General features: G+C 29.7%; 3 protein-coding genes across 3 annotated transcripts; all 3 read left to right on the top strand.

Annotated features, from left to right (window-relative positions):
• The first annotated feature begins 1,230 nt into the window (after positions 1–1,230).
• On the top strand, positions 1,231–5,937 carry LOC130946886 (probable terpene synthase 2). Its single transcript, XM_057875778.1, has 7 exons — positions 1,231–1,456; positions 2,037–2,316; positions 3,557–3,935; positions 4,580–4,798; positions 4,931–5,072; positions 5,190–5,441; positions 5,565–5,937. The coding sequence occupies exons 1-7, from the start codon at positions 1,316–1,318 to the stop codon at positions 5,862–5,864; spliced, it is 1,713 nt and encodes a 570-aa protein (XP_057731761.1). The 5' UTR covers positions 1,231–1,315; the 3' UTR covers positions 5,865–5,937.
• A 7,840-nt stretch (positions 5,938–13,777) lies between these two features.
• LOC130945930 (uncharacterized mitochondrial protein AtMg00240-like) lies at positions 13,778–14,143 on the top strand. The gene has a single exon (XM_057874619.1). It carries the CDS (start codon positions 13,778–13,780, stop codon positions 14,141–14,143), a length of 366 nt encoding a protein of 121 aa, XP_057730602.1.
• Positions 14,144–17,598: 3,455 nt separating this feature from the next.
• LOC130945931 ((-)-germacrene D synthase-like) lies at positions 17,599–23,716 on the top strand. Its single transcript, XM_057874620.1, has 7 exons — positions 17,599–17,700; positions 20,858–21,137; positions 21,419–21,794; positions 21,887–22,105; positions 22,249–22,393; positions 22,603–22,851; positions 23,454–23,716. The coding sequence occupies exons 1-7, from the start codon at positions 17,599–17,601 to the stop codon at positions 23,517–23,519; spliced, it is 1,437 nt and encodes a 478-aa protein (XP_057730603.1). The 3' UTR covers positions 23,520–23,716.
• The last annotated feature ends 1,732 nt before the right edge of the window (positions 23,717–25,448 follow it).

The raw sequence follows: 25,448 nt of genomic DNA on the forward strand, positions 1-25,448 counted from the left end.
TTCAAGTGTTTGACAAAATGCTTGGTTTAAGTTTAGAGTAGTTTTTGAGCATTATTGACTTAAAAAGAGAAATTAGACGATTTTAAATCATTAATACCCAATTTAGATTGGTGATTTAGAGTTATTAATTAATATTATTTTTATTAACTTTAATCTCTTACTAATTCAATTAGTAAGTTAATTAAGACTTATGAATTGAGATTAACTAGTCTTATTTAGATACTTATTTCGGTACTATTAATATGATGAAAATGTTGATGAGTAAAAAAAATATGTGGATCATATTATTTGTATCGGTTTTTTTTTTTCTGAAATATATATTATATAATAATTTATACTAAAATGGTCTTATAATTAATTATAAAATTACTGAAATAGCTATTTAACTAATTTTATAAAAAATATTTTTATGATTGTTTCACAGAAAAACTCTTTAAACGTATCTTATGAAAATTAAAAAACACAGTTTTAGTTAATGTTTTAAAGATTAAGATAATCTTTTGAGATTAATTTTGTTTAATTACATTATAAATTAGAAATTTATTAATTTTAAAACAACTACTCTTTTAGTTAATTCTAAAACTAAAATATTCCTTTAAACATTAATTTTAGAAAGACTAAAATATCTTAAGAATTAATTTTAAAAAGACTAATATATGATTTTTTTATTAATTCTCATTTAATTTTAACCTGGCTCTCTAAACTTGAAACCAGAAATACAGTTCCTACTTGCCAACCTCATGGCGAGCGGATTAAGTGAGGATAGATGGCTGTTATGCATTACAACAGTAATGTGTAATTAGGCGAATGTAAAACGCGGTGTGGGAAGTTTATTGCGATGGTAAAAGGGGAAATGCAATGCCAGAAGGATTCACAAAGAAGCCATTAATGGAGCAACAACAAAGAATACTGTGGAAGAAAATGGTCGCCGACAACATCACCGTTGCGGGCACCATCACGGAGGAGATGATCCTGGAAAACGCGATGGAGGATGGAGAAGGACTGGACGGAGCAGCGACGGAGATGTTGATCGAAGGCACCGAGTGGCGGCGATGACACCTGAATCTTCTTCTCTGACCTTCGAAGTATACATAGGGCGTCTAGAGTAGGATCCTGTTGGGTTGGGGTGTTATCCGGTTCGGGTCGGGTCATTTTTTACCTGGACCGGTGGACCCTATCAATAGAAAAAGGAAAAAGATTTAAAAATTACACCGACGCTCATTTGTTATCCTTACATTCACCACATACATCATCGAATTAAAATCGTCCATTATCAAGTGCATGCCATACATATCAAAAGCACCACCTGACCACCATGTCTATTTTTTCATCAGCTTCGGTTCCCGTGATGACTTCCACTCAACATGCCCCTTCTAACTCAAAGCGACACACTGCAAATTTTCCTCCTAGCATTTGGCACGATACTTTCCTCAAATATGCTGATTCTGAATCCGTCGTATGTTATTTAATTTTGTATATGCACATACATACATGTATGATGAGATAAATATAAGTAGCTATACATACCTTCTCAAGGTTTTTTTTTTTTTTTTTTTTTTTTTTTACTTTTAAACTCAGGAAATATTTAATCGGGCTAAAACTGTATGTATTAACTTCTATGAACGATAATTTTATTATATATATATATATGGTGAAAACTCAGGTGAAGTCGACTTCACGTGAAGTTGATATCTAAGAGTCGTTAGATAAAAATTTAATCAAATCAGTCAAATCATCTAACAATTCTCAAGTATCAACTTCACGTGAAGTCGAGTACACCTGAGTTTTCACCTATATATATATATATATATATATATATATATATATATATATATATATATATATATATATATATTATATTGTTTAGTTTGATGTGTTTTGAAAATGCATGGGTTCCACGTGTTTAGTTGCGTCAATATTTTTTGTTAGAGGATAAAAGCAATATAAAATGTATCCTAATTAACCATTATTTTAAGTAAAAATTTGAGTTATATATTCATCCACATGGACATTTTGATTCATGTAAACTATTGCAGGATGTAGCGAATGAAAACATGATGAGGCAACAAATTGAAATATGTAAAGAGGAAGTGAAGAAGATTTTTCTATCTTCAACCAATATCTCACAAAAATTAAATATTATCGACTCAATGCAACGATTGAGTATATCTTATCATTTTGAACGTGAGATTAATGAAGCATTAGAACAAATTCAAAATATTTTCATCAACAATGCACTCAACATAGAGAAAGATGACCTACACTTTGGATTATTCTTTCGTTTGCTTAGACAAAAAGGATATCACATTTTATCAGGTATATTTATATATTTATTTGTTATAAATATAATTATTTATGTGTTTTTTCTATAAAGTTTTTTTTATAGAAATAATGTATCATAACGTGATATCAAAGTTACTAAAATAAAAATTAGAGTAAAGTATCGTTTTTGTCCCCAACGTTTGGGGTAAATCCTATTTGTATCCCTAACGTTTAAATCGTCTTATTTGTATCCCTAACGTTTGTAAAAGTGATTCAATGTTATCCTGCCATTAATTACACATCATGAACGCTTTAGTTTGAGTTTTAAAAATCTCTTCTTGAAGTTAGAATACAAATGTCTGGGATAGAATCGATGATCCACTCCGAAAAATAGCTCATCAAAAGTTGAAACTAATTCCTACAACATTTACATAATTCACTTTTCTAGGGACATAATTGAATCTAAACACAAATAGTGGGTATAATATTAAAATCGAACACATTCAAGTGAGACCTAATTGAGAATGAATGCATCCAAGTGAGAATCATTGAAAAATATAATATGATTTGTTAGTATAATTGATAGTAGGATAACATTGAATCACTTTTATAAACGTTAGGGATACAAATAGGACGATTTAAACGTTAGGGACACAAATAGGACTTACCCCAAACGTTGGGGACAAAAACAATACTTTACTCTAAAAATTATTTTTAGTGACAATAATATAATATAATCATTGTATGTCTTATTTAATTATGTTTTTGCATTAATTATATATTTTTTGTTATTATTATAATTATAATAATAATTATATACCTTTTTGGTCATCAAAACTTTTCACCAGAAATTATATAATTACCGCTAAAATCTTTTAACGATTAAGCATAAGACGACTAATATCTAATTGTTAGTAAATATATTAGCGGTTATTTTTATTGTCGTTAAAAACAAAATAAATGACCAATAAAAATAATTATTTTAGTAGTATAACTTCTATCACTTCAAAATTTAGACTTCAATCTCCTATTGAGTAAAAAAAATTTTTTAGCATAAGTCAAGTAAAGAAAAATATTTATATAAAAATTTATGTAAACTAAAAAAAAAAAAAACTCTTACATGACAAGGACGTATTAAAAATATGACTATATATATATATATATTATATATATATATATATCAATTTAACTTTTTAAAAAAAAAGTAATATCATGACATTACTAGCTTCTATTTATACTGTACACTTCCTATGTTACACAGATATATAATAATGTTTGTGATTAATTTACATAGATATATTCAACAAATTCAAGAACAGTAAAGGAAAGTTCAATGAGACCATTACCGAAGATGTTCAAGGATTATGGAACTTATATGAAGCAGCACAATTAAGTGTTCATGGAGAAGATTTACTAGATGAAGCACGTGATTTTACATACACTAACCTCAAGTCCATGATCACCAATAATAAGTTGAGCACATATCTTGCTAAGCAAATTGATCAGAGCTTAATGCTACCTTTTCACAAGGGAGTTGCAAGAATAGCGGCAAGATGTTATATGTCTTTCTATGAAGAGGATCCTTCTCACAACAAAGTTCTTTTAACTTTTGCAAAATTAGATTTTAATGTTTTACAGAAAATGCATCAAAAAGAACTTGGAAATATTACCAGGTACGTACTTAATTAAGTGACATAACTTTACATATGAGTATATAACCAAGTAGTAGTATTTCTTATCTTTCTCTTTCTTTTTTTATTTTTTTTTTTGGTTATGATAAATACTCCTACATTTGCTTTCTTGGACTAGGCAACAAATGCTCCTTCTCAAAAGAATAATGACAAAATAAAAATGATTTGAAGCTGAAGTCCAACAGTGGTACTTATTTATTAAAAATAATATTTAATTTAAAAGATATAATAATAAATAATTTTTAAAAAATTAAAATTTACTGCAAGATAAGTTAGACAAAATTTAGACAATAACTCATAGACACTATAGAATTGACCTAAAAAAAATATAGGTGAAAAATAACTATGGCCTTAATTAAACAGCAGAGTTGACTGTCTTTTAAAAAGCTACACCAAGTTTCAATTTTAGTTAAAACTGGAATATGGTTTAAAAACCTCATAATGTGAGTGGTGTGAGTAGTGTAGTGACAAAAAAAGGTTTAAAAGGTAATCGATGAAATTGACAAAATAAAAGGTAAAAAATAGATGAAATATCATAATTAAAAAATAAAAATCAGCATGAAACCATTTTCTATCAACCAACATTATGACTTAACATTGAATCATTATTATATTATTAATTGCAGGTGGTGGAAAAAATCAGATTTTGCAACTAAAGTTCCTTATGCTAGAGAAAGGGTGGTTGAGGCATACCTTTGGCCATTTTCTATGTCTTCAGAGCCTAAACATAGCACTCATAGAAGGATTGTGGGCAAAATGACTGCATGTATGTGTCTTCTTGATGATACTTATGATGCTTATGGCACACTTCAAGAACTTGAGCTCTTCACAGAGGCAATCAAAAGGTAAACCAAAAAGGAAAAAAAAGTTATCTTCACTTAATAAAAATTTCTTTTATGCTGAAATTCTAATTTATATTAGCAATCCTCAAACAACAACAAAACTTATTAACTTTCTTATGTTACTTTGATTTCCAGATGGAATATTAATCCGATCAAATCTCTTCCAACATGTTTCAAAGTGGTCTTTAACGCAGTTTCAGAAGTGGTGGATGAAATTGAATCAGCACTAGTAGATGCGAAAAAATCAACCCTAGTATTGAAAAATGTTAAACAAGCGGTAGGTTTAAAGCTAGTGCTAATTTTGTATCCATATAGTGAAAAAAAATAATGCTTTAGTAATTAACCTCCACTTTAGTTAATTAATCATCATTATAATTGTTGTATATACGTGCAGTTTCTAAATTTGGCAGAAGCATACTTGTTGGAAGCAAAATGGTGCAATGAGGATTATTATGTTCCAACATATGATGAATACAAGGATAATGGAGCTATATCTTCTTCATTGCCACTTCACATAGTAGCATTTGTTGGTCTTGGTGAATTTGCAACCAAAGACGTCTTTGATTGGATTTTTAGTGATCCAACAACAATCATAAAAGCTGTATCACTTGTTGGCAGACTCAAGGATGATCTGGCTTCACATAAGGTTAATTATTTCTCACTAATAATAATATATCATATCCTTTTCTCTATCAAATTTATCATTAAAATTTCTAATCGTTAATTGTTTTACAAGTTATAATTTCGGATTTGGTTAATTTATTTGTAGTTTGAGCGGGAAAGATATCATGTTGCTTCAGCAGTTGAATGCTGCATGAAACAATATGGAATTTCACAAGAAGAGACATACAAACTCATTCAAAAGGAAATCAAAGATTTTTGGAAGGATATAAATGAAGTGTGCCTCAATCCAAATAATGATATCCCAAAGGCAGTGCTTGAATGTATTGTTAATTTGGGACGTATATCTGAGTTTACATATGCAAATTTTCAAGACAGATTCACAAACGGAGAGTTTATGAAAGAACGTGTTTCTGAGCTACTTTTAGATCCCATCACTATCTACTAGAGTTTTATAAATTATACATAAAATGCTGCTGAAGATGTATTTGAAATAGGGGGTGAGGCTATATACATAGTAGTCGTCCTAAATCTTGTATATTGAATAATTATATAATAATTATCTGTTATTTTTATATTGAATAAAGATATATTATAATGTATTTTTCATGACTTCATGTCATTGTATTTCGTATTAAATAGTTTATCTTATAATTTTTATTAAAACAAATACGCTGAAAATCGTTGAATTTATGGTGAGATTATAGAAATAATCCGCCGATAAATTTATTATTGTCGAATTTAAGCCGACGATAATATTTTCACCGATAACTATTTACTACTGAATTACTAAATTTGATTGTAATTACTGGTAAATTCTGTAAAGAGTGTGACAAAATAGAAGTTGATAATTTTGGTGACAAAATTTGGAACTTGCGTACCATTAAATTTTATCCCAGTAAATTCGATGATAAGTTCAAATAATTTTTAAATTTTTTAAAAATTTTTTAGCACAATTAGCAGTCAAATCTTAATTAATGACAATCAAATAAAGATTTTATTAAACACAGTCAGTTATATTTACAATATGAAATATAAAGTATACAAAACAAAAAATCAAATAAAGTAGAAGAAAATCTTAAGAACTACGGATCCTAATAGTTGTTATTGTTGACGTCATTCCACTGGTCTTGCTGAGACGGTGGTCTAGCAGTGATGTCGGTATCCCTCTAGTAGCGTTATTGTCACTAGTGCGCATTTACTTCTAGTACACTGCCATCTGTTACTCCATCCACTGATTTCGCTACTGCAATTGGCTAAAATAAGCTCCAGCCTAAAGGAATCTTGTCTGATACGCGTGCGATGATCGCGTTATACCTCTCCTCAACCTACTGTAGTTGCTGAGCCTGTTGGTGAAGACTCTAGGTGAGATTCTGCACCTCTTCTCTCAAATCGATGTTATTGTCCTCAAGATTGGCAGGATTGGTGATAGAGGTGGACGAATCCGTTAATGTGAAAGTGTTGAGGTTGCTGGTAAAAAACTACCCCAACTCATAAAAGCGATTCTTGTACGACTTAGATACAGTATCGCACCAAACCGTATTAAGATCGACAAGACGACAACTGAGGCAGCAGAGCTATTGCTGTTCTGAACAGTAATAGTTCTGTTCATGAGCGACCTTGTGCAAACTTAATTTGCTCCTAGCATTTGGCAGGATATTTTCTTTCACTATGCTAATTCACAATCAATTTGGAGTGAATTATGAATTTATGATCCATTGACATCTCCGCCATCACCATATCCTCTACTATAACCTCCTCTTTTCATTCTTCCTCCTATTTTGCCTCTATTTCCTCCAAGACTACCTCTTAAATTTCCTTTGAAACCACTTTGATGACTGTATTGAGCTACATATATCTGAACAAATTGATCTAGTTTCCAAATATTTCTAGCATGCTTTCCTGGGCAAGAAGCATGCCGCTAATTCTGCAACCGTTATACTCATTGGTCTTGACACTAGAACAATAATCAAAGATCCATATTTTGTAATTAATCCATGCAAAATTGTATATGGATTTTGTTAGGTAGATAATGATTTTTGTGAACAATGTGAACAATGAGTTTTAAAATTGGCTCAATAAAATAAAAAATACACTATATTTTTAAATTATTTACCTAAATCTTAATATTAGGATAATTATCTGCACACCTAGTAAATTGAACATCCGATATATCTATTGTTTACATTGTTTAGTACTTTCATTATCTATCTATACTTTTTCATTCCATTAACATGATCATCTTCACTAACTTGTTCTCCTACTGAGATTAACAAATCAATTGTCTTGACATGACAGGGGAAAAATATGCCTCTAACCTCTTCCAAATTGAAAAAGTGAAAAGGCATACAACCATTTTTGTGGCGGAAGGATTTGTCATCGAAGCCAACAACCATGATTTGAATAAAGCATCTTGTTGTTTTAACTTCGAATATTTAGGATTCACAACGCCACTTAGTTTAATTGTTCTAGTTATGTGTTTTACAAGATCATGCCCTTTAATGGTGAATTTTATTTATCTTTCCATTGTAGAAAGATTCAAGTAGTCACTTATTTGGGACCTCCCAAGGATCAGGAACGGCCATTCTAACTCTTCTTGGGTCCACAAACACAAAGTTTATGGCTGACTGATATTGCTCACCATCATTTAGCTATTGCATTTATTTTTCTTGTTGCTGGTCATATGTATAGAACAAATTTCGGATTCTACATCTTGGAACCAAGCCAATTTTGGAGCAGCTTTGTGATAATGAAACCAACCAGCAAAAAGCATTAAGGCTGCAAATACTAATGCACCAATTGCGGTGCAATAAAGTTGTAATTCACTAGTTATTCCAGATGCTCGCCAAATCTAAAAAAAACCGGAGGTTATTTGTAGTCTCCATCTAACTTTATTGAAATTGGATTTTCTGTGAAGCTTGATTGAGCTGTGAAGGCCATGCTTTCAAACAAGATTATGAAAACTAAACTAATTGAACTAAAGGTTTAGTTAAAATTTATGTAAGGTTGAATCAAATATAATAAAATAATATATTTATATATAATATATATAATTTTTTATTTTGTTATGATTTATTATTTTAAATTGGTTAATTGCTACAAACGGAATCAATTCAATCAATTTATTTTTTTTGGACAAATTTTCCTAATTCTTTACCAGTTTACTAATAACTGCTGACTCAGTATAGACATAAAGATTCTTGCTTTTAACTCACTCTTTCTAGTTTTGACTACACTACATTCTTTTAGGTAGCGTTTGTTTTCGAAGATAGGATACAAAGATATGGACAATATATTTTTAAAAAGTGTTTGAAAGCAGAGATATGAACACTGAATACACTGATTATTCTCATATACACTATCCTGGCACAACGTAATTATTTCCCTTTTGTTTGGGTATAGGAAAGAAAATAAAAGAAAGAAAATGAGTGGAAAGAAAATAGAAAGAAAAATAGGGTTATTTGTATTGTTATTTTTTTTTTTGGTGAGTTTATTTGTATGTTGTTTAGATTAAGAGAAAATAGATGGAAAGAAAATAGAGAGAAAATTTTCTTTTGTTTGGATGGAAAAAAAAAAGAGAAAAAAAATCATAATAATATAAAATTATATTAATATCTTTATATATATTATATGTAAATTATACTTTATTAATGATAAGGAGTAAATGTGTAATTTTATTCCTATTGCTCTTATTTCTCTTCATTTTCTTTTCATTTATGAAAAGAAAATAATTTTATGGGTCTTACACTGTTATTTTTTTTTTCTCTATTTTCTCTTCTTATCCAAATAATAAAAATCCTACTTTTCTATTTATTTTCTTTTTTTCCATTTTCTTTTCGATCCCTTCAAAATCCCTGGATCCAAACTTGTTGAATTGGTGACTTGGTGTACCGTGTCCCTATTTTATCTGTAATTCATGAGAAAAAAAAAAAGAATTGGAACTATATCAAACACGTGATGAGGTAGGTATTCATGAATATCCGGAATCAAGATTCACATGAATGTTAAAATTTTGAATGAGATATATCGGATTGAAAATTGCAGTTATTGATGATGAGATTAATTTAGGAAAGGAAACTAATTTATGATAATCATGTTGAAAATTATAAAAATACATATTTATATTTTAACATGTATTTTATATTAATAATTTGTTTTAGTAGTTAAAAAAAATGTTAAAAAATTAATAAATTTTATAATTTATAATCATTAATTAGTTATTATTAATTTTTTTAATGATATAAAATTATATCTAATAATATAAAATTATTTATTTTTTTTATTAATTAAATACTAACTAAATTTTAATAAAAATGGTGGTATCTAAATTTTATATATATATATATATATATATATATAAAGGGATGGGGTCGTGGATGAGCTGAGACAGAGGAGAGACATATGGAGGTTTAACTGGGTGAATAATATAGGGATGGGGTCGTGGATGATGGTTATAATTTGAAAAATAAGGATAGATGCTACAGGGTTAGAGGGTCAGTAACCGTTATTATCGGAGATTTATTAGGATTGTGTTTTGTCTTTTCTTTTTCTTTCTTTTATTAGCATTGCAATAAAGATCCATGTTGATTTAAATTTGATTTTTAATTTTTTTATTTAAATAAATTAAATAAAAAATAAAAGAACTATTAGAGGAATAATTTCATTTAAGATTATTTTAAAAAAAAAAAATTTAAGCAAAAAATTTTTTTTTGATAAAGTTGTAACTTTATCACAATCTTTGTCATGGTGTCTGTCATCATGTTTGTATATTTCATAATCAAACAAAAGTCAATACGTCAATTCTATTATAAACTATCTAAGTTAATTAGTCACTAACTTAACTAATAGTCAGTTACTCATGTAACTTAGTTAGCTTCTCTACAATGAAATGACTCATTTTCTCTCTGCATTTGCATATTATAATATCGTATCAGAAGTTCTCTTCACAATTCCGTTATACTTTTCTTCTCATTGTGATTTTTCGAAAAAAATTTCTGATTTTCTCGCCTCAATTTTCTTCTCTTTCCTTTCCTTTTCGAGCTGCTTGCTTCACTGATTCCGATCAAGATGTTCACAATCTCTGAATCAAATCCCTCTCAAGGCAATTCGAACTCTCCGGCACAGTCTTCGCCGATTCTCGAGGCTTATTCGCTTCAGTCCGGCGATTATCCAGGGACTCGTGCTTGTTTCTCAGCCGCTCCAAGAAGACAATTATGCTTCATGGTGCATATCGATGTGTCTTGTGTTGAGTGGCAAACGCAAGATTGGCTTCATTAATGGTTCTTTGCAGAAACCAGATCCAACTGTTCATCCCGTGCTTGCAGAATATTGGCAATGCACCAACGACATCGTCACGACGTGGTTGCTAAACTCGATCTCCAAGGACATTGCTGTGAGCGTGATCTATGCAAGTTCATCCGCTCTCCTTTGGCAGTACCTGGAGACTCGTTTCTCTCAAAGCAATGCACCTCACATCTTTGAGCTTAAACGATCTCTCATGTCACTGACCCAAGGCGTGCTCTCTGTTTCACAATACTTCACGAAGTTGAAGATCCTTTAGGAAGAAATGAATACCTTCAAGCCTCTAGTCTCGTGCTCCTGCGGCGGTGTCAAATCGATTCAAACCTATTTCGATCAAGAATATGTCATGCTGTTCCTCATGGGGCTCAATAAAAATTTGGCAAATGTTAGAAGCCAAATCTTGTTATCAGATTTTCCCCTTCAATTGACAAAATTTTCTCTCTGGTCTTGCAAGAAGAGAAATAAAGGGTACTTACTTCTCTTCAACCTAGCCAGCACATGGCATTTGCAGTCAAGTAGTCTCTGAAGTTCTCTATGCACCAAAATTCGAAGTCAAAGGGTAAAAAAGATCGTCCAACTTGCTCTCACTGTGGACTCATGGGACACACTAAAGACAAGTGTTATCGTCTTCATGACTATCCACCAGGCTATCTGCAAAACAAGACTCCCAAGCCTCAGGTGCATCATATAGCTCAAGTGAATCATGTAAAAGAAGTGCAAGATTCATCACTCACGTCTCCCTTCTCTCTCACGGCAGCTCAATACAACCAATTGATGGCTCTTCTTCAACCACAGCAAGCTGTTCAAGACATTGAACCTGAGATATGTGCAGGTGAAGTGTTCTCTTCTTGTTACTGAACCAAAAGGCAGTTTTAAGTGCCTGGATTGTTGATTCAGGTGCTACCACCCATATCACCAACTCCTTTAATTCTCTAATTGACCCAAAATAATTATCTAACCACTTTGTTTCTTTACCTGATCATACCAAAATTCATGCATTAGCCATTGGTAATGTTGTTCTCAACCCCTCTTTAACACTTTTTAATGTCATATTCATTCTATCTTATAGAGTCAATTTGATTTCGGTTAGTTCCCTTCTAAAATTATCAAATTGTAGTGTCTATTTTTTTGACCTATCATTTGTGATACAGGACAAGAACTCCAAGCAGGTGATTGGCAAAAGTGATGAAGTTGATGATCTGTTTGTTCTGCAATCACCACCTTTAATGCATGCTCCTTCTCTTGATGTTGATAATTGTCATTTAGTTTCTTCTGTTAGTAGCTCTACTTGGCATGCAAGATTAGGTCATACGTCTGAAAAAGTCTTCAATAGATTGAATTTTATTTTGTCTTCAACACCCTTAAAATTCAATCACTCCAATTGTGATGTGTGTCGATTAGCCAAACTTAGGCATTTATCCTTTCAATCAAATAATACCTTTTGTTCTGCCATTTTTTATTTGGTTCATTGTGACATTTGGAGGCCTTATCGTGTCCCTACATATAATAGTATAAGGTTTTTTCTTATTGTTGTGAATGATTACTCTAGATTCACCTGGACCTTCTTGTTGAAATATAAATCTGATGCTGCTAATACTCTTATCAATTTCTTCAATATTGTTGAGACTCAATTTAAGACCAGGGTAAAACAAATGCGATCGGACAATGCAGGTGAACTTTTTCTCACCGAATACCTCAATTCGAAAGGGATAGTGCATCAATTCTCATGTGTCGAAAGGCCTGAGCAGAACTCCGTAGTTGAACAAAAATACCAGCATTTACTCAATGTGGCTCCGGCTCTATTCTTCCAATCCAAGGCTCACAATTAAATTTTGGGACGAATGTGTTCTGACTATCACATTTCTAATCAATAGATTGCCAAGTCCAGCCCTTCAATATAGCTCACTGTATGAGAAGTTATTCTCTAAACAGCCGGACTACCATTTTTTACGGGTCTTTGGTTGTCTAGCTCATACTTCCACCCTCATTTCCAAATGACACAAATTCTCTTCACATGCAGTGCGGTCAGTTTTCATTGGATATGCTTCTGGCTACAAGGGATATAAGCTCTATGATCCAATCGCTAAGAAGATTTTTATCTCGAGGGACGTTACCTTTGTGGAGTCCGAGTTTCTATTTCAACAATCCTCTAGGACTTCCAGCACCATTGTTGATATCTTTTCTGATGTGGTCATGCCTATTTGTCTTCCCGATGTGACACCTAGTTTCTCTTCACCTGCCACCAATGTAGAGCCACAACTTCAATAAGTCCTAGCTTTATCTTAGGCGATTCCCACCACTGAACCTTGCCGAACATCTCAACCATCAAGACCACCTCCGTATCTCAAGGATTATCAATGCCACAATGTTTACAACATGAATTTTAAACATCTCTCTCAATCTCACTGTGCTTTCATTGCCAATGTTGCTGCAATCCATGAACCTACCTTCTTCCATAAAGTAGTCAAGTTTTCAGAATGGCGAAAAGTAATGGATGAATAATTCCAAGCCATGGAAGACACAAATACTTAGTCTTTGGTGCCCCTGCCTGCTGGCAAACACACCATTGGATGCAGATGGGTCTACAAAGTCAAATGCAAAGTAGATGATTTTGTGGACAGATACAAAGCTAGATTCGTTATAAAAGGATACACCCAACAAGCTGGTATAGACTTCAAGGACACATTTTCATCCATTTATGGTTTGAGGCAGGCTTCCCATAAATGGTTTTGCAAATTCTCTTCAGCTTTGCTTAGTCACCACTTCAAACAATCGAGGCGCGATTACTCCCTTTTCACCTATGGTAGTGGCGACCAAACAGTCTATCTCCTTGTATACGTAGACGATATCATTCTGGCCAGTCCATCTAAGGACATGTTGTATAAGGTGCAAAAATTATTGGAATCGCTCTTCAAATTGAAGGTTCTTGGTGATTTGAAGTATTTTTTGGGTTTGGAATTGGCAAGATCAGATGAGGGAATTGTTCTTAGCCAACATAAGTACACCCTCAGCATCCTTGAAGACACCAATTTTGCTTAATCTAAGTCTACCTCTTTGTCCATGGAACCCAACCTAAGGCGTAGTAGCTCAGATGGGGAGTTGCTCAAGGATCCCGCGAGCTATAGAAGGCTTATAGGGAGATTGATGTACCTCACCATCTCGGGCCTAGAAATCACCTACGCTATCTTCACCCTAAGCCAATTTTTGTCCCAACCCCATACTGCACATCTTTATGCCCTTCATCATTTGCTGCGGTATATCAGAAGCACCGTAGGACAAGGCTTACTTTTTTCGACAAACTTCGAGAAGAGACTAATGGCTTATGTGGATGCAGATTGGGCAGGTTGTCCGAATACTAGACGGAGTGTCACTAGATTTTGTGTGTTCATTGGAGATTCTCTTGTTGTATGGCGATCGAAGAAGTAGACCACAGTCTCTAGATCATTCGCAGAATCTGAGTATCGGGCCATGGCAGTAGCTACTGCTGAACTCACATGGTTGAAAGGCCTCTTGTTTGACTTTCAAGTTGATGTTTTCTTTTCTATGCTGTTTTGTGACTCTCAATCTACTATTCACATAGCATCCAATCCCACTTTTCATGAGAGAACTAAGCACATAGAAGTGGACTGCCACTTTGTGCGTGAAAAGGTGGTTGCGGGGTTTATTAAGCTCATTCATGTTCGGACGCAACATCAACTAGCCGATGTGTTTACCAAACCAGTGACGCCAGCTCAATTCAACAATCTCATTTCCAAGTTTGGCATGATAAATCTTTATCTGCCAACTTGAGACGGGAGGATATTATGGACCATCTAAATTAATTAGTCACTAGCCTAACCAATAATCAGTCACTCATGTAACTTAGTTAGCTTCTCTGCAATATAATTAATTAGTTAGTTAGAGTATCCTTCCTTCTCTAAATAGTTAAACCCCTGTATTATGTACATGTATATATATCTCATCTGTAATAAAATTAATCAATGAAATTATTCTTTTTTTTTTCTACATCTGCATATTGTAACAAATTTTAATATATGATATTCTTTATTTTAAACTTAGCTTTAACAAATCAATAAATTCAAAATGATCTTAATGTAAATTCTAATATATGATATTCTTTATTTTGAACTTAATTTTAACGGATCAATAAATTCAAAATGATCTTAATGATTAGAAATAAAATAATCATTAAAATTAAACACTTTCACACTATCTGTCTCACACACAATCACATCAACTACACTTTTCATAATGTCCGATCTTATCATCTTCATGTAATCACTCATCACTGCTTGTGGTGCATATTCAAAGTAAGTAGAGCAATATACATAGTGATTCATATAAACAGAAAAGTGGTTATCTTAAGAGTGAAAAATAAGAAAATATACTAATAATATACCAACAATTGAGATATTATTTCACATGATCATTTTTTTTCAATTTTAGTAGAGTGGCTGAAAGAAGATATAATTAAAAAGTGCAAGACACCACGTCACATAAATAATTAAGGTTTTCTTTTTGTGTCCAAATAATTGTTAGTTTTCTGAGGCTCTTATTGCTTGTTAATTTATTTAGGATTAGATAACTGTTTAATTTTTTATAATTAATATTATTAAATAAGTAACTGGTTCATTGGACATATATATAAATTGTTATGTTTATACTTTTATTGTCTTAAATTAAAATATTATTCTGTTGATTAATTTAATATTTATTTTTGTATTAATTATTTTTAAAAGTTGAGATTTAATTATTATTAAAATATTAATAAAAATATATGCCTTTCAAAATTTTAATTTTAAATTTTTATTAAGTGAAATTAGATTAACCGATTTAAGTTACGATTTACCAATTTTTCTAGAGTTGGCACTTGAAATCATAGTTGTCAGAACCGAACCGGTAAGGTTACTGGGTCACTGGGTTATTGGTTCAACCGGTAGATCACTGGTCAAACCGGTTAACTCGGTATAATTAAATAATTATGTAAAATTTAATTATTTTTCTTTATTATAAGTATTTTTATTTTATTTTTATAAAAATAATTATCATTTTCAAATTTTAATACTTTATTAATTAATTTATATTTATTGTATTATTATATTATTATAAGTAAAAACTTACATACAGTTAATTTTCATGTGAAGTTGATATTTAAAAATAGATAATTTGACAAGTTTAACTAAATATCATCTAACAAATTTCAACTATCAACTTCATATGAAGATAACTGTATGTGAGTCTTTACCTATTATTATATACTACAAGTATTTATTGAAAAAATAATATTAATAGATATCATATAATCATGAAAAGAAAAAAGAAATTATGATTAATAATTTTTTTATCTTTTTATAATATATATATATATATATATTAATAAAATTTATAGTTAAATAAAATATAATTGATTTAAAAATTAGTGACTTTAAAATTAAAATTAATTGAATATAAATAAATAAAAAATTGCTATATGTATTATAATTTGAATATATATTAGTAAGAACAATGTAGCTTGGTGGTTAGATTGTCTTCCTTGCAACCTTAGCTTGGTGTGAGCACTTCGAACCCCATGATAGCCATTTTGAAAAATTTTTCAAATTCAAAAACCACACAATTTTGACACTTGGCACATTGGAGCTTATGGAGAGCATGGTAGACTTGCAGAACCCAGATTTAGTTCGGACCAAACGGTTCGGTCCGGTCCAATTTTTACAAGATTTGACCGATTTTAGTCGGTTCGTTACAGGTTCAACCCGTTCATTCCGATTCTCTGTCTTGAACGGTCCTAACCTCGAACCGGATTGGTATAGAATCCAATTTACCAGTTTTCTGGTCAAACTGGCTGGTCCGATTCGATTCTGACAACTATACTTGGAACGGCTCCAATAATAGAACATGAAAGAAATTAGCAGTGCACATTAGTGTGAAACTTGGCTTATTGTGAAAATTAACTTTAACATTTCAACTAATATTTTGTTATAATTAATTTGAATTAGTTAAATAGTTAATTTATTTATTTACTTTAATAAATATAAAAAATTTAAATCTTATTTTATACATATAGTAATTTGTCAGTCAACAATAAATATTTAAATAAAATTTTAATTTGTCACAAATTAATTTTTTATTTATCTGACTAAATACTGTGCACAAAATAAGACTAATATTTGTTGCCAACTATGGAGGTGTTAAACCGCCCTTTAGTTAATGAATGGCACTTTAGAAATCACATCTATATATTAATTAATGATTGGTTCTTAACTCTTTAGCATATATCGTCCATTGTCCAGTACCATACATATTTGTTACGGTCTGGTCCAGCTGATCACGTGACCGACCCAATCCGACTCGAGAAAATGGCATTTCATTGACAAGGTATAAAAGGGGAGGGACTTACCCCTCTTCCAAGGTACGTCACCAAATCTCTTCCTCTAATACCACTTGCTCATCGTCTGATTTGAGCGTCGGAGTGTCATTACAGGTGACACCCCCTTTCATCACACGAAGAGCCCGCGAGATTGTCTCCCCGCACATCCGACTCAGATCCCAACTCATTCCCACCAACTCGTAGGAGATCGTCCCGACCCGTCCGATACACCAATTAACCGAACAATATCCAAAACAAAATTGTTTTATAATAAAAAATCGTATTTATTATGAGGGGTATAGACAACAAATTTTTTTATATTTTAGTGTCTAAAATATTTTTTCACGTGTCATATATATATATATATATATATATATATAAAGCATATTTTTCACGTATATATACCCCTGCCCAAATTGAGCTTTATCATCGTCCATTGATAAATATACATAAAGCATTTATTCCATTAGCAAAATATAATTCAAAGTAAGAGAAAAAAAAAAAAAAAACTACAATGTCTCTTGGAGTTGCTTCTGTTCATGAGCGACCTTGTGCAAACTTTGGTCCTAGCAATTGGCAGGATACCTTCCTTCACTATGCTGATTCACAATCTTTGGTATGTTCTTTATCACTGACATGCATGTATATATTTCTTTAAAGGATTTATAGTATATGCATGTAAATGCTCCATAAAACTTCATTCCCCAATAATTTTAAGGGTTTTGAAATCTACTTGATCGCCACCAATATATAATATTATATTTTAATTATGTTGTTTTTAAAATCAGAAGACTCCGTCTTTTAAATACAAATGCTTCATTAAAATTTCATTTCCTGTCATCATTGTTATTAATTTTGATATTAATTAATTCGTTTGATGTAAAACTAATTTTAGTTTCGCTTTTTTATTTTAATTGATATTTTTTATTATTATATAGTATCATAGAAAATATAAAATCAACTATATATATATATATATATATATAAGAGAAACCAAATTTTTCTAAAATAGTATAATAAGATAGTAATTTATTTTATATTAATACCGTATAAAAATTAATTGTTAATTTAATAAAAAATTAAATAACTAAAATTGTACATTTAATAAAAAATAGTTTTATAATTTTAAACTATTGAATATACATTTTGAAAATAAATCAACCAAACATATTTTTATTATTTTCGATATTTAGAAATGAATTTTCTTTTCACAAACTAATCGTGTTTTCTAAAATGCAAAAAGTTGAAAATAATTTTTATTTTCAGAAAATAAAAACAGAAAATATTTTCACAAACTAATTGCCCCCTTTGTTTACTTTGTTAGTGTTTGTTTTTAGAGATTAGAATTGAGACTAAAAATTAGAATTAAATATTGTATTTAGTAGTTAGAAATTGAAACTAAAATTTCAATTTCATGATACAAAATTTTAGATCTTTTAGTACTTTTAAAATGTAAAGAATGAGGAGACTAAAATTTCTGAAACTAAGAACGAAAATTTTAATAATATTTTTTTAAAAAAATATTTATTTAACTTTTTAAATCTTAAATCTATTATCATTCAATCTTTATATTTATTTTAAACCAAATATAATATTTAAATATAACTTAAATCTATATTTTTTATACTAAATATAACATAAAAATTTAATTTAGTCTTTCAATTTCAATCTTCCTCCTAAATATAACTTTATTAATCTTCGTTTTAATTATATAATTGTGCTATTAAGATTTGTTATTGTACTTTGTTGTTGTCCTTTTTTACTGTCTTTTGTTGTTGTGTCAAGGGTATTCATGTGATGTTGTCATTAACTCATTATTCTTCATTTTTATTCAATCATTTGTATGACATGATGTTATTACTTTTTTGGTCACTCCAAGTTTTGCAACTACCTTACTTTTTATATGGGTGAAAACTTATTTCGGTCTTTGATAATTTTTTTAAAAGATTATAAATTTTAAATAAAAAATATTTTTTTAATTTTTCATATTTAATTTTATAAAATTAATTAGTTATTTTATTATTTATTTTTTTTAAAATATATTTATATGACACGTTGATTATTAATATATTTTTTATTTAATTTTTATAAATAAAAATAATTTAAAAATTATTAATATTTTTTAATTTTATACGGTAAATTTATTTAATATATTTAAAAAAGCAACAAAAGAGAAACTAAATAGCATTGACAATAATTTTTAAAAAACAACGAAATTTTCAGCAAAAATAATTTATTAATCTTAAAAATTTTTAATGGATAAATTAATAGTTTAATATACTTTATTCTATTAATATAGAAAAAAATATTAATAGAAAAATTAATAAATTTCATAAAAAATAAAAATCAAAGACCAATAATATTAATATTTTTTATTAAAAATTTCGTTATCTTTTGAAATAATGCTTAGGAATCGTTTAAGATTTTTTTTCCTTTTTATATTGGACTCTAACTCCAATAACTTTGATCCAAATGTTTCTGGACACTTCTTGTAGTGATCGAATACTTTTAGGCTTCAATTTTTCAAGATTTGCAATTGTGATTTTTCATTTTGCTACATCAGAATAAAATTATCCCTTGCCATGATATAACTAAGGATGACAATAAAATAAATAGAGGTAAATTTTTGTCCTATTTAATCCCACTTAGTTTTATTTTATAATAACTTGCGTAGAAGTTATTCTGTTTTTATTTATGAGTAATAAAAAATTAAATTCTAATCTATTTTTATAAATACTCATGCCACTTTTATAATTATTAAAATTTAACAAATAAAATTAAATTTTAAAATTTATATAACTATTATTATATATAACATAAATTAAAATAAAAACTTAAAAATAACATAATATTATTAATTATTATTTTATTAATTATTTTTATATATATATATATATATATATATATATATATATATATATATATATATATATATCAGAGTGGGTAAAGACATGTATTACTTAAATTTGATTCTCTCTAAAATTCTATCTTACTAAAAATTTGATCTGAGAGATAAGAGTAAAATAGATACCCGCAAATCTATATAGTATTGCCATCTCTAGATATGATGACATTCAATGATTTTATAATGTAACTCTTTTTTGCACTTATACTTCTTAAATTTGCAACTCATCTTTTTTTGGATTTTTTTTATTGTAATCTCCTTCAGCAGGTGCGCTCTCCGTTATCATAATTTTCCTTTTAAGCTTTGTCCATTTCTCCCTTGATTTTTTCCGTCTTCATTTTTAATGTCATGATTTTTTTCAGAGTATTTTTGCATATGAAACTTTTTTACCAAACCCAAGTGCAAATTAAAGTCATCAAGTAGTATTATATTTATAATAATAACAATGCTTATTTAAAATAATAATTTGATCTTAATAACAAAGAAGATTCTTCTTTGAAATATGATTTCTAAAATTTGGTTTCTCCTTTAATAATCTCTAGATCTGTCCTTGATTTGATTCGTCTCTATTCTTTTATGATCATGCCAAAAAAAATTGGATGAGATAGTTTCGTTTAGAAAAGAGACTTTTATTTATGAGAGAATTGACTAAAAATTACATATATATGATCAAAACATAAAGTATTATTTGTATTAGTTTGATTAATATCAAATTTGATTTAAGAAACAAATAAAACCAATGAATTCGCAACAAATAATCATCACATAACAATCTACATCGAGTTGATCATATATAGAGATAAATCACATTTTAATTTGTTGATTTTTTACTCTTTTAAGTTAAATATTAAACTGAAAACATTTGCAGGGAGTGAACGAAAGTATGAAAGAAGAAGTTCAAATATACAAAGAGAAAGTGAAGATGTATCTATCTTCTAATGACAATAATATCATACAAAAACTAAGTTTAATTGACTCAATTCAACGTTTGAGTATATCTTATCATTTTGAACGTGAAATTGATGAGATATTAGTACAAGCCCACAATGATTTTATCAACAATGGCTTTGCTACAGAGGATCATGACCTTCACTTTATTGCATTACGTTTTCGTTTACTCCGACAAAAGGGATATTATATTTCATCAGGTATATATGTAAAAAATTCAATATTTTATCTTATATATAATTGCAGTATAAAAAAATGAAAAAGCCTAAAAACAGCAACTTTATTAAATTCTAGCCAGCATGTAACTAATGAATGAAAAGTAAGTAATTCCATACTATTGGACGAAATCTCATATCATTAAAAACATCATTGATGACTACTTAATGATTATAAATCACAAAAGTTAATGGCCCTAACACTCCTAAAAAAAATATCAATTATTAATTATGAATTCACACTAATTATTATGTGAATTACATAGATATTTTCAACAAATTCAAGAATAAAAAGGGAGAATTCAATGAGCTAGCTATTGTTCAAGATGCTAAAGGAATATGGAGTTTATATGAGGCTGCACAATTAAGGGTTTATGGGGAAGATATATTAGAGGAAGCACATGAATTCACATACAATAAACTTAACTCCATCACCAATCAATTGAACCCATCTTTGGCTGACCAAATCAATCAGAGTTTAGAACAACCTCTTCACAGGGCAGTTTTAAGAATGAGGGCAAGGTCATATATGTCTTTCTACGAACAAGATCCTTTGCATGACAAAGTTCTTCTAAACCTTGCAAAACTAAATTTCGATATGCTACAGAAATGGTATCAAAAAGAAATTGGTATTACCACCAAGTAAGTATATAAATTTAGACAAGTACTCCTTATAAAAAAAGAGAAGGAATTTCTTCTAATGAACAAGAATATAACTTTTTGTATTATTATAGATGGTGGAGAAATTCAGAGTTTGGGACAAAGGTCCCTTATGCAAGAGAGAGGATAGTTGAGTTATACTTTTGGCCATTTGCTATGAACTCTGAGTTTAAATATACTACTTTTAGAGTTGTGACAACCAAAGTGAATCAATGGATGACTATAGTTGATGATACTTATGATGCTTATGGAACAATTCAAGAACTTGAGCTCCTCACACTGGCAATTCAAAGGTTTGATTTTACTAAAACAAGAATTTACCAATTTTACATTATGCTATTTATATTTTAATTAAAAAGGATCCAAAATTATCATCTTAATAATTCAATTCCATGATTATGTCACTTTCTTAGTTTTTAGCCCTTTTGTGTTTCAGATGGGATATTAGTTACATTGCATCTCTTCCAGAGTGTTTCAAAACTATTTTTAATGCAATTTTGGAAGTCACCGATGAAATAATAGAGTTGAGTAGTGCTAGAAATGGAGAATCAAATTTGGTGTTGCAATGTGTTAAACAGGCGGTAAGCTTTATTTCTTAGTTTCAAAATTAAATATCATTTTCATTAACAGAAATATTTAGTAATAAAAAAATTAGCCAAAGACTGCAAGAACCTACTTTATTTAACATTAATTAATTGTTATAACTATTAATAAATATTAAATAAAATAAATTTTGGCTATTTTTTTTGTCCTCCTAACGTTATTATTTCATTAATTATTCTATCTACAGTTGTCTCATTATGTACAAGGTTATATTGTTGAAGCAAAATGGTGCTATGAGAGTTATGTTCCGACATATGATGAGTACAAGATTAACGCAGCTTCAAATTTAGGATACCAAATGCTTGCAATAACATTTATTGCTTTGGGAGAATTCGCAACCAAAGAAACTCTTCATTGGATTTCTAATAATATTCCTCTCATCCTACAAGCTTCGTCACTTGTTGCCAGGCTCACAAATGATTTGGCTTCACATAAGGTAGAAATATTAATTTTGGAAAGGTTACATATATAATAATTTATATGTATTTTTTTTATAAATTTAAGTTTGTTAAAAAATTAATTTTAGAGAAAATAATAAATATATCTCTCACCTTTTAAAATTTCGATAAATAAATTTCTTAGAAATTTTAATTATAATACATTCTTGATATTTATAAATAGCAGACAAATACGTTTTTCCGTCTATTTGCCTCTCCTAAAACAAATGAAGATGACTGAGCTGACACCTACATGTCTATAACAGAATTACGTGTCTATTACGGTGCTAAAGTATAATCCCTCTAAAAAAGTTAGAGGACAAATAGATCCCTATGCTCCCAAAATGCCATCATTTTGAGAGCTGTCTTAAATTTTCAAATTCTAGTCAGACTCCATTATATTCCAGTACCGTTCATCAAGTTCAGAGATAAGTCCCTTTTCAATTTAACCTCAACATATAAATAACATTGTCATTGTTATGCTAAATCATAACTCTATTTATAAAAATTTAATCTTTAGATGCTTTCTCGTAATACAAACATTAAAAGATTCAACTTTTTTACATCTGCTGCATGGAATTAAATTGTGGCATTTTGAAAGAAAATCAATGCTTCACTTTCAAGAAGGGAGCTTCTCTCAAAAGACCAATGCTTCTTGTCTCACTGAAAATTCCGTCGACGACTATTGGTGGTGCGACCTAAACTGGTCAACAAACCGATAGAAGCTCGCTCACCGATTGTGGCATCTGCTTTGGGTGTAATGTAATGGATAGAAAGGTGGCCATATCTACTAATGAAATAGGGACGACAAAACCAAGGTTTTCAGTCCCTCTCCATGGGTAAATCGGCTATGGTTCTCCAGAATGGGTAGGAGCAGGTCGAGTCCGTATTGCCGTGGAACAATAGTCGCACTTACCCTTGGAACGTGGAACGTCTTTGAGGAGAAATCTTTTCTTGAAGTTCAACAAGCTTTCAATAGCTACAAGACGGTGGACGGCCACAGCACCAATATGTGCACGTCATTAGTCATGGCTACATCACGCTCCAGTATGTTTCAAACATGATCATCCACAACATCCACGTCCACCATTGCAAGATCTCCGGCAACACCAACATAAGAGCCTCTCCAATCCACATGGGGTGGAAGGAAGTCTTCGACAGTGACAGAATATCCATGCATCTTCGGGTCACGCGAGATTTGGATTTGACTAAAATTTGAAAATTTAAGGTGACTCTCAAAACGGCGCTGTTTTAGGAGCACAAGGACCTATTTGTCCTCTAATTTTTCTGAGGAGATTATACTTTAGCATCGTAACAGACACATAGTTTCGTTATGGACATGTAGAAGCTAGCTCAGCCATCTCCGTTTGTTTTAGGAGAGGCAAATGGACAGAGGGACGTATCTATATCTGCTATTTACAAATGTCGAAAATATATTTATAATTAAAATTTGTGAAGGATTTATTTGTCAAAGTTTTAAAAGGTCGTCAGGGACTTATTTATCTTTTTTCTTAATTTTATAATATAGTATTAGAGATTTTATGATATAAAGATTTAAAATTTGATAATTAGTGATTTGGAAAAATAAATTTATAAAAGATAAATAAAAAGTGAAAATAGATTTTATACAAAAAATTTAACAAATAAAAGAAAAAATTATATGAAAAAATATATTAAAAATATAATTATTTATGTTTAATTCTTTTTATTAGTTTAAATTTTTAAAAGAAGTAATTTTATGACAAAAAGATAACAAAATCCTCCCCAAACTCCCAAAAAAAGTTATAAATTAAACTATTAGATCTTACTATATGAATGGTTTATAACTTTATATATTTGACGAATTTGACATAAATATTTTATTTCAAAAGCTGTTCGGTAGCGCAACAGGAGGAGTTATAAATTTCTTTTTTTTGTGCGCAAAATTATGTGTCATGAAACTATTTCATATAAATGATTATATATTTATTAAAGTATAACTTTAATTTAATCCATTTATAAAGAATTATTAATTTATTTGAAACATTGATAAATTAATAATGGTCGAAGAAGCAATTCACTAGTTGCAGTAGAACTTAATTAATAATTAAGTTTATTTTTTTATTTTTTTTACATAATAGTATAATAATTAAGTTAACAAATATAAATTAAATCAATTTACAAAGATATTATTTTTTGTTTAGGTGTTAATTAATATAAAATGTTTTTTAAATAATAAATAATTTTAAATAACTAAAAAATATTTGTAACCAAATCTAACTAAATACTTTTAACCATATCTTTTCCTTCTCTTATTCGTATGTTTCTATGTTCCTTTCAAATAGAACCTTAATCACTTCTTCGTCTGCTCACCCAATAGCACGTTGTCACTTGTCATCATTGTTGTGCATCTTTTCCTTCTTCTTAATACTCTTTTTCCTTTTTTTTTCTACTCCTCATTCTTCTTTTACATTTCTTTTCTTCTTCTCTTGTATCTTCTTTTCGTTCTTTGATTAGATTTTCTCTTTCTACATTTGCTATTTTTTATAAAAAGTGTAGTTGAGCTGATCGGACAAAATTAAAAATGCTTATACACGTATTATTAGATCTCTGTTTC

The sequence above is a fragment of the Arachis stenosperma genome, chromosome 8 (genome assembly GCF_014773155.1).
Source record: "Arachis stenosperma cultivar V10309 chromosome 8, arast.V10309.gnm1.PFL2, whole genome shotgun sequence".
Classification (NCBI taxonomy): Eukaryota; Viridiplantae; Streptophyta; class Magnoliopsida; order Fabales; family Fabaceae; genus Arachis; species Arachis stenosperma.

Coding starts and splice junctions, on each gene's coding strand:
- LOC130945931 (XM_057874620.1), top strand. CDS start 17,599: ATGTCTCTTGGAGTTGCTTCTGTTCATGAGCGACCTTGTGCAAACTTT. Junction 22,106..22,248: donor CTCACACTGGCAATTCAAAG/GTTTGATTTTAC, acceptor TTTGTGTTTCAG/ATGGGATATTAGTTACATTG. Junction 22,852..23,453: donor ATGATTTGGCTTCACATAAG/GTAGAAATATTA, acceptor GCATTTTGAAAG/AAAATCAATGCTTCACTTTC.
- LOC130945930 (XM_057874619.1), top strand. CDS start 13,778: ATGGAACCCAACCTAAGGCGTAGTAGCTCAGATGGGGAGTTGCTCAAG.
- LOC130946886 (XM_057875778.1), top strand. CDS start 1,316: ATGTCTATTTTTTCATCAGCTTCGGTTCCCGTGATGACTTCCACTCAA. Junction 1,457..2,036: donor ATGCTGATTCTGAATCCGTC/GTATGTTATTTA, acceptor AAACTATTGCAG/GATGTAGCGAATGAAAACAT. Junction 4,799..4,930: donor TTCACAGAGGCAATCAAAAG/GTAAACCAAAAA, acceptor TTTGATTTCCAG/ATGGAATATTAATCCGATCA.